The sequence below is a fragment of the Simochromis diagramma genome, unplaced genomic scaffold (assembly GCF_900408965.1).
Source record: "Simochromis diagramma unplaced genomic scaffold, fSimDia1.1 OVJJ01000682.1, whole genome shotgun sequence".
Taxonomy (NCBI): domain Eukaryota; kingdom Metazoa; phylum Chordata; class Actinopteri; order Cichliformes; family Cichlidae; genus Simochromis; species Simochromis diagramma.
The window spans coordinates 584,518-594,743 of NW_024387359.1; the positions used below are offsets into that span (position 1 = coordinate 584,518).

The following is a 10,226-nucleotide window of genomic DNA, read 5'->3' on the forward strand; positions in this document are numbered from 1 at the left end:
GAACGAGCTCGATGGACACTACACACTATATATGTAGATATATTTGTGTGATGTAACCCGTTGGTTTGGGGACTGCTGACGTGAAGCCTTCAGTGATTTGTTGGAGCGCTAACTTGTCAACTAACACCAGACAAATGGCTGGGGGTAAAAGAAATAAGCTATAGAAATGAGGACTGACTTACTTTACTAAACAGCATGAAGTGGTAATTAGTGGAACTAAACTTTTGGTACTTCCATGTTGGCTGTTTTGTTCATTTTAAGGGCGTATGATTGAATTAAAGTGGTTCATATCAACTTAAAACTTTCCTTTTTGCTTCACAGTGCAAAACAGCATTGATAGGTAATATAAAGTGGTGGTTGGCAAAGGAAGCAGAACATCTTACAAACTAAAGAGATGCAGCCTGATCTTTAAAGAACCTTAATCTGCCTAAATTAATCTTAAAGAATTAGAAAAAAAAATTATTTGTATTAATGAAACTAAAGGCAGAAGATGAAGAAACAGATGAATGTAATACGACACAGAAAAGCACTACTTTTTGTTTTCTGTGTGTTTATGGGTTACATGAAAACATATGGAGTTGATCATTGAGCTTAGTGAGCAGTGAGTAGCTGTTTAACTTTAATTTCTTTTTGGTTTATTCAACAGATATGAGCCTGCATCAGTCTAACTTTCTGCATGAGAGCTCCCAGCTTTGCGTCTAAAGCCTTGAAATTCTTTCTAGGGTAACTTTCAACATATAAATCAGTGAAGGCTTCTATGCTATTTATGTTTGTTTGCTGTTTATCTTTTCTAAGTAACACGAATTGAACATCTTCAAGATGGGCGACTGGGTGGGCACAGGTAGGCTGTGACACTGCCACAGATGGGCCCATATGTAACTGCTGTAACACTGGAGAAGATGACTGAAGCATATGCTAGAGCTGTTGATCACAATTTACCGTCAGCTATACCTGGTTCCATGAGCACATATGGCAAGAGAGCTAAGAGCTTGTGCAATTTGTGCATGCCAGTCATAAATCCACTGTCCATCTCACAATTTTAAAGAAACTATTGATGAAAAAGTGCAAAATTTGGTTTTTAGGGTTTTCTCTATATTACTGTACGCTATTGTAAGCTCTTTTCCTAATAATATAAAGCACCTTTGGCGCTATAATAATAACATTAAATTGCACTACATGTAAATATAAACTTAGCATATATCACATTTCTTTGCATTTATTTCTTATACTGTTTAAATTGCTACATGATATTGTACAATGTATATTTCAATGAATTCTGTCTCTGTATAGACAAAGATCCAGACAAACAGTTCTCTTGCACCATCTATTGGCAGATTCTTTATATACAGTTCAAATACATAAACATTTTAACATCTCGTTCTGCTCACCGGATTAAAAATAATCGATACCAACCAGTGGGACTTTTTGGTAAAATTTATTTTGCAAGTGTTTAAGTGATACAGGTTTTTGAGGGATTGTCTTAACAATGATGTCTTTCATCCTCCCCAAATAGTAGGAGAGTAAATGAAAAGAAATTTTGTTATTTTTCACACAAACTGTACAATATGTGAATATACTGTAGCACAAGGGATACAAATGTTTGACTTAAGTACCCCTGGTTAGATCCAAACTTATTCCATCAAGTATCAGAAACAGACAAAAGGCATACTACCAGTATTTGTCACATGTCTTTTTACTTGTATCCACTCTAAAAATCACATTCAGAGACTTTAAACAAATCTAATTTGCTCATCTCCGATTCATTAAACAGACCTTCCTGTGTGCTTCGATGCCTTGGCCCTGAACACATCATCATCAGCAGGTTTTCCTCTGGAGGAGCCAGCTTCAGGACAGAGATACATATCATGCTCCAAAGACATATGAAGGCATTTCATACAATCAAATATATTGATTAAAAACAGTCAATGAAACTGGTGCTTTACATTATATCTGCAGAAGCTATCACGGGGACTAAAGCAGATAAAACGTAAATCATAATTCTTATAAAAGACCAGCTAAATGAGAAGAACAGCACTGTGCAGCAAGATGTGTTTGAGTGATGTGAGTCATCTAAAAAACAAGCACTGTTTTATAAGTGCTTCACACTGAGGAGTCCTTTCACGGTTATTTTCAAAGAGCTTTCTTTTAATTAAAAAAACACAACAACATAAAGAAACCAATGAAAAGGGATGTGGCAGAGAATAGACATGGACAAGAATACAAAAAGAGCAGGGTCTTTTAGTTCAACCTTCATCTTTTGTGGTGTTATCCTCTAGATCCTCATCGCTGTCTAAATCACTGTGAACCCTCTTGGCCATAGTATTTCTGCTTCTCTGCTCCTTAGCCCCCTTCTTGATCTGAACTGGTAATGGTTTCACTGGTTATAAAAAGGGAAAGAAATATATGATAAGTTTAATGCAAAACACTACTGCCCACAAACAAAAATGTTACTCCTTTTTCTCCATTCACCCTAGTTATTAAAACACAGCCCTCACCTGCTGATGGAACAAACTGGTCTTCAGCTCCACCGCCATTATTGCTGTGACTGGCGCTAACCGTCTCTTTCTGTTCTTCATCTGTGACGATTCTCTGTCTCGCACTCTCAAAAACAGACTTAATGACAATAGAATCCTCATAGATCTGCAGTGATTTACACACACAAACACAGACACACACACACATACACACGCGATCAGAGTTTTTATAACAGGAACCGTGGAGAAAAACTATTTTGCTGCTTGTGAATGAAAGAATTCCTCCTGAGAGCCCTTCACCTGTGATCCCTCCAGATTATAAGTCTGAGCATTGTGACACAGAAGGAAAATGTCCTTCTCCAGATCTCCCACACTTCTGTACTTGTGATTGCGAACACGTTCCTATGAAATACAGTAATAAAAACAGACAAATAACAACAACAATAAAACTATAAACTGATTTGGTTCATTATTTAATTTTTTTTTAAAAAGGACAAAAATACAAAGATACTTGATTGTCTCCTGAACTTTTCTAAAACACACTTATTCAGTTTTTTGCTGAGAATTAAATGAGAAAAAACTCACTCACTTCAAGTCTGTACACTAAATAAGAAATTAGACTTGTCAGTCATCTTAGCATTAAGACCTCAAACAAACAGAGAAGGTAACAAAATAGCTACCAGCACCGTCACATGTCACATGACTACTGTTAATCTTTTTGCAGCAAAGCCAGAATGTAGACACAGCAGGTTGTGACTTTATGGGAAGTTTGGTGCTGAAACTACAGTTTGGCTGGCAAAGTGATATTCTGGAGTTAGTGCAGTGTATAAAATCTCACCACTAGATGTCAGTAGATTGCACATTGCAGTCAACTGAATTATGTTTTCTTACCTCTCCCAAGTGCATAAATCTAGCTATGGTGGCTGTTGTAGGACAAACAAGTCTGGTTGCCATCTGTACGGAGTGTAGGGTGTCAGCCTACACCCTACACTCACTGACCTCAGCTGTCAGTATGTGTCCATGTCTGTTAAATTTGGAGGAGGGTGTAAAGCTTTACAAAAGGAGTCCAATATGACTCAGTTAAGCTAACTTCTGTCCAATGACGGCGATACTGAGGTGAGTTGTTGAGAATATCCTGAACTTTTCTGTCGCTAAGTGCTGCTGTTTTTGCTGTTGTTAGCCTCTGTTAGCTGCTGTTAGCCATTGTAAGTATGAGTTTCTTTGAAGTGGATGTAACATTGCCGGACTTGGACACTTAGTGAATAAATTCTCCTACGCTGCGAGAACGAAATCAAACTGTTTGTCAGAGGCAACGTTTGATTTTTGGGACATTCGAGCCTAACATTAGCTGGCATAAGGTTAGCTTATAACCAGCTGTTGTTGTTAAGTCAACTTATTGTCAGCTTATTGGAGGCACTAATCTGTTGATAATAAGTAATTGCAACAACATTGGGTATAAATGAGCATGTTTATATGTACAACATTTGTTTTTTCTAATCCTCAAAAATCAACTGACTTTAACTTTAATGTGTAGTTGGCCTTTGTTGGTTGTTGTTATGTGTGTATTACATTAATTAAAAACAACAACAACAATTTTACACCACATGCTGTCCTTTCTACAGTCTGACTGTAAGGATGATGGGGGGAACATGGTAAACCTACGTGCTAAACCATCAGCTTAATAGAAACATGCTAGCGTTTAGCTCTTACAATGGCGATAAATAAAAAAGTTCTAGTTTTGTGGACTCTGTTAAGCATAAAAATACTAAGGCTCTTTCTGTTCAACCCATGTGTATTTAAAATACATTGACATATTTGTAATATATAGTATACCTAAGCTCTAGTTAAGTCCTCTTAATCACTGTTTACTGAATGAAGGTTTTGAATACTGAATAGACTCCCACTTGCCATTGATGTATTATGGTTCACCCCCTTTTCATTCAATTTTATCTTCGTAGAAAAGGTAACAGTGAAATCTGTATTGTGTCGGAGTTGTGAGGGTATTCAGTGACACAAACCCTGATCCTTCTGAAGTCCACAGGCTTTCGGATCAGTTCGTAGTACTCCGGTACCTCCTTCTTAGAGGGAAGCTGCACAAAGCCTTTACTGATCTGCCGTCCCAACCTAGAAACACAATGTTTCTTTTAATCTCGTGACAATAGGAAAAATCTTTAATTATTCTGTCAATATCTGTAAGACATTTTGTTTTCTTACTCCTGATAATGTTTTCTTGCAGTCCACACTTACATACAATGTCTTTTCATGACTAAATTATGAAGGAGGCACAATCCCAAAATAAACTGCTGATTGATTCAATGTTCAGCATTCAAAACTTGACAAAGTGAGTAGCTGCACTGGGATTTTTAAGGCAGGTTTCCCTGAAATCCCTGTGAGGTATTAGGTTAGACTTGCAAAATGTTTAAAGCTGAAATTTTTGACTTCTGCTTCAATCCAGCAGCAGGGGGTGAGAGAAATAAGTGTTCTGGTTCCTCACTGAGTCGCTAGGCTAAAAAACTCTCTTGTTAAAACTCTCTTGTTAAAATATCCCACTGCACAATCCATCCATCCATCCATCCATTTTCTGCAATGCAAAGATCATGCATCATACAGAAAGGTCCGGCTAGCTTCTTGCTGAGGCAACAGAACTAACCATTGCACTACAGTGCTGTTGTCCCTGGATAGACCAATTTACTTAAATATAATACTTTTAATAATAATGATAATATCAAAAGAATCCCTTAATCAATCAGTTTTAAAGGGGACCTACTACGGTCATTTCTAATTCCGTATTTTTAGTCTTGAATTCAGCTACAGTAGCTTCATCCTAGACCCTGGTGCAGTACCACAGTTTATTCACTGTATGAACTAAACTATTTTGGCCGCTTCCTTTGAACCAGCTTTGTTCTGGCTGGCTGTTCCTCGCAAACAGAAGGTTTGAACAGCAGGTGGGTGGGGGCCACTGGGCCTACGTTCGGAGCTGAGTGCCTGAAATGACTGCATCAGGGATATCCCCTCGCTTTGACACCATACAAACACAAAGAGCTGAAAACTCTGAGTGTGTTTATACTGAACCCTGAGCTTTAGCCTTTGGGATTACTTACACATATGCTGACTTCATTATACAAAAAATTGTCTAATAGGGTATAACAGGTCCCCTTTAAGCTGTAATCAGGTGTACAGTTTTGTAGGAATTGCTATAAGACCATCTCAACAAATGTAATTTTAGAATCTACATGTGTTCTCTATTTGTCACAAGTGAAATATTTCAAGCCTTTTTTGTTCTCATTTTGATGATCGTGGCTTATAGCTCACGGAAATCAGAAGTCCAGTACCTTAGATCAACAGAATCTTTTTCTTAGAGTTTAAATAGTGTGTATGTCTCATTTGAGTTCAGTACATAATGCCACAGTCACAGGAAGGATTGCTGACTTCACAGTTGTCAGAGGGCAATCATCAACACCCTCCACAAGGTAGGTAAGCCACAGAAGGTGATTAGTGAAAAGGGGTTGCTATATACAAAGTGCTGTACTAAAGTATATTAATGGAAAAGTTTATACAAGAACTTGGGAGAGCTTCACAAAGAGACTCAGAGCCACTATGCAAAGACTTTCTTCAGGAAAGGGTCTACAACTGTTGCATTCTTGACATCGGCCAACTGCTGAACCAGATACAGCATCACAAACGTCTTACCTGGGCTAAGGAGAAAAAGAACCGGACCGTTGCTCAGTGGTCCACGGTCATCTTTTCAGATGAAAGTAAATGCCGCATTTCATTTGGAAATTGAGGCCCTAGAGTCTGGAGAAAGCGTGAAAAGCCACTGAATCCAAGGTGTCTAGTGCAAAGTTTGCAGTCTGTCTGCTGTATTTTATCAAGGCTAAAGTCAACACAGGTGTCTACCAGGAGATTTTTACACCACTTCATGTTTCCATCTACTCATAAGCTTGAAGGGGATCTGGTTTTCCTTTTTCAGGAGGACTTGGCAGCACAGGCCCAAATCTATTTCCCAATTGCTCGTAGAATACATGAGGTTTCATCAAACAGAAGATGAGAACCACCTAATACAGGCTAAGCCCTGCTGTCAAAGCTACCCGGGCTTCAGTCGCACCTCAGCAGTGCCCCAAGCTGATCACCTCCATGTCGTACCACACTGATGCGGTACAAGCCATAATAGTCAAAATAAAATCAAAAAAGCTTGAAATATTTAAATTTATGCATAATGAATATAGATTACATGGAAAAAAACTAAAATCAATCAGTATGAATGAGATCATGCTCATCAAAAGGTTAATATTATCAAATAAAACATTATATTCTTTTTTTTTTTAATTAAAAAGAGATCTAAAAATAGTGACTTTTTTGACACAGCCCAAACGTCTTTCACATCCCTCACCCATCTTTGTAGTTCATGACCATATCCACCAGTGTGTTCAGTGTTCTGGTGAGTTCAGGTGGATTTGGAGGGAGTTTCTCAGCTGGTGGGCGCCCTCGCTTCCTTTTGACTTTCTCGCCAGTTTCTTGCCCAGCCTTCAGGTCTTTCACTGCTTGATGATCACCTTTACGCTTCTTCAGACTGATGTCCTCCTCCATGTCCTCTAGAGAACCGTTCTCTCTTGCCTCGAGCTGTGGGTGGGGAAATCTTGTAAATGCACATGTATTTTCCTTTTGTTTAGTTCCTACTTCAGCAACACAAAGACTGTGAGGAGGAGAGAGAATATTTGCTAGAGAATGGGAGGAAAGAGTTCATTTCAAAACTTCTATTTTCTGTTTATTCTAACTTGGCCTCTTTGATTTTCATGTCAAAGCTCTCGGGAAAACGCATAGTACGTGTTTTTCCCAGACGCAAACCTGAAGCGCTTAAGACGACAAACTGCAGATTCTAAATTTAAAACCTCCAAATTAAAGCACTCTAAGTCTCCATCTAATTAGCAGCTGGAATTCAGGCATTTGGAATTACAGAGCATGGTTTTGTATTAAAATGAATCAGGACTCATTTATTTATTACAATAGCATCTGAATTTACATGGACTGAAGCAACCCAGTGCCGTCTCTGCAAATTTAGGACAGATTATTTGATCTGTGGGCTTTGATGTGAGATGATTATCGAGGGGATGCTTATTTTTTAATGCACGACGAGTCGGAATGGATTCGAGGAAGCCCTTTTCTGCCAAAGCACAGAGTCTAAAAATGCCATTGTGCCATAAATATGAATCTATATTTTGCTGCTTTGCACTCAGCCTAGTGCATGCAAGACAGAGAGAAAAAAGAGAGAGCCGGAATCATTATTTTAGGTGTGTGGTGTTTGACAAGGGTGCGTGCTGCATCCCGAGTTATGTTCAACCGTTTCATCCGTTCCTTTTCGATTATGCAGCGACCACTGTGCTTTCCACAAAGGCAATTAGAGGCCAGAAACAAGAGTGAGTGTGCATGCAGCACAAGCAGCTCTTGCAGCAGCAGCAGCAGCTGGAGGGGGGGGGGTAGAGAGGGCATGCTGTCCAATCTGAACAGAATATTGATGCATCAATAATACAGGATCATACAGTACACACATCAGCCTTCACATCATATAATACAGCACGCCTGCTGATCTCTCAAGGACGCAAACTTGAAATATTTAACACACACTTATCCGAGGAGCAGTGAACGGTGCCATGCAGAATTAGAAAAAATGGAAAAACAATAACAATAACCCCCCCCCTCAAAAAACAAAAACAAAAAAAAAAACAGGACTGAAGATACATGCCTGCACTTCCAACCATAAAAAAGACATAGCAGAAGCTGACTTAGAGGAGACAACAGCACTAGAGACAACAATAGAAATCCTGCTCATCATTGTTCGGGGCTCAAATGTAGGCTTTGAAAAGCCCCGCTACTCCCTCTAAGGGGAAGCAATCGTTCCAGCGGAATACTGGAGGGATAGAGGGTAATCCTCAAAGATGTATAACACAGCTGAGAGCTGCCTGATTGACTGTGCATGTGGAGTGGAAGGGTGTCAGAGTGTGCATGTGATGCTCCATGCCTGTGCTATCTCCTAACAAGCCTGCCTCTTCCCTGACTAATCTGGCAAAGATTCCCTCTCATCTGTTACAACACACACCTACACACTCTCTCTCCCTGCCTCTTACTCACACGCGCGCGCGCACACACGCATACACTCTCTCTCTTTCCTTGGCGTGCGCGCACACACACACACACACACACACACATACACACACATTTTATCCATCTCTTCCTCTCTTCCCATGCGATGTACCCTGGCTGAATCCTGAGCCTGTGAAGAAAAGACATGGAGGAGGATATTTACCTGACTGCAATCTGCAGGCTGGTTATCGGGATCGGCTGCAGCTGTGGGGGAGAGAATTAGCAAGCCAGCATAGCGGCGAGCTGCTAGTCTCTTCATCAGCTGATCACTCAGAAGCAGAGCCCAGAAGGGGGGAGAATAAAAGCGCTATGTTTTCATATACAAATCATTGGGCAGGGGGAAAATACAAATGCCATACCCATCTCCCGTCTGCAGCTCTCCGAAGTCTTTTTCCTGACTCTGGAAGGCCCCGAGCTTGTCTCCCTCTGCATGTTTTTAATATCGACTGTTGCCAGACGTTATTATTTTTTTCTTTCCTCTCTCTCTCTCTCTCTCTCTCCCTCTCTCTCTCTCTCTCTTCCTACCCCTCTGTTAAAGTTGTCGGGTCCTTTTTTATTTTTATTATTTCTTTAAAAAAAAATCTGCACTGTATTTTGGAGGGATCGTGCTGTTCGTTATCAACTAAGGCAAGCAAGAAACTCCTGCTGGAACCAGGAGTCCAAGCCTGAAAGCAGCACGGACATTCATGAGTTCACTCGAGAGCACGTTTGAATGTGCAGCCGCCTCGGAATTCCAGCAGGGTGATTAATGCATAAATATTGACTCAGATTACACTTAATTCCTCAGCCGAGACAGCAAGGAAAGAAGAAAAAAAGTTCTCTGCAAAGTCCGAGCCGCTGAGCTGCAGCAATTGCAGAAAAAAACAAAAAAAGGGAGTTTTTCTACTTTAGGCAAGTATTCAAAGCCATGTGGTTTCTGTAAAGCAATTAGAGTTTTCTTCCTAACATGTGCACAAAAAAACAAACCAAAAAGGCTGCTGCTGGATAACAGCACATGTAACAGCACAGAAAAACATATGCAAAAAATTTTTTTTTTTTTTTTAAAAAGTCTGATGTCAGAGCAACATCGTTTTGTCCAGTGGAAATACTTGTGAAGTGGAGGATCTCAGCTGAATGGAATTCAGTGAGAGAAAATCATAATGCACGAGTTACAGACTATTTGTCATGCCATGCTACCCTACTACAGTATACATACACTCCACTTTATTAGGTACGCCTACTCTTATGCGCCCTAACACAATATCTGGTGAGCCAATCATATGACAGCAACTCAGTGCATTTGGGCACGTAAGCATGCTCCAGGCGATCTGCTGAGGTTCAAACTGAGCATCAGAATGAGAAAGCGTGATTTAAGTGTCTTTGAATGTGGTATGGTTGTTGGTGTCTGATGGGCTGGTATGAGTATTTCAGAAACTGCTGATTCTCTAGGGATTAGCAAATGGTCCAAAAAAAAAAAAAAATGAAAAAAAAAGAAAAAAGAGAGAGAGGGGGGAAATAGTTCTGGGGTGAAAGTGTTTTGTTGATGCCAGAGTTCAGAGGAGAATGGCCAGACTGATTTGAACTGACAGGAAAGCAATACCAACTCGAATAATCACTGCTTATAAGAAAGATGGC

At 39.8% G+C, this 10,226-nt stretch overlaps 1 protein-coding gene across 1 annotated transcript; it reads right to left on the reverse strand.

Moving 5' to 3' along the window:
• Window positions 1-1,419: 1,419 nt before the first annotated feature.
• LOC120718717 (probable global transcription activator SNF2L2) lies at window positions 1,420-9,168 on the reverse strand. The gene is made up of 6 exons (XM_040007369.1): window positions 8,776-9,168; window positions 6,865-7,094; window positions 4,493-4,598; window positions 2,775-2,876; window positions 2,496-2,640; window positions 1,420-2,377 (listed from the first exon to the last, which is right to left on the reverse strand). The coding sequence occupies exons 1-6, from the start codon at window positions 8,869-8,871 to the stop codon at window positions 2,244-2,246; spliced, it is 813 nt and encodes a 270-aa protein (XP_039863303.1). The 5' UTR covers window positions 8,872-9,168; the 3' UTR covers window positions 1,420-2,243.
• Between the last annotated feature and the right edge of the window lie 1,058 nt (window positions 9,169-10,226).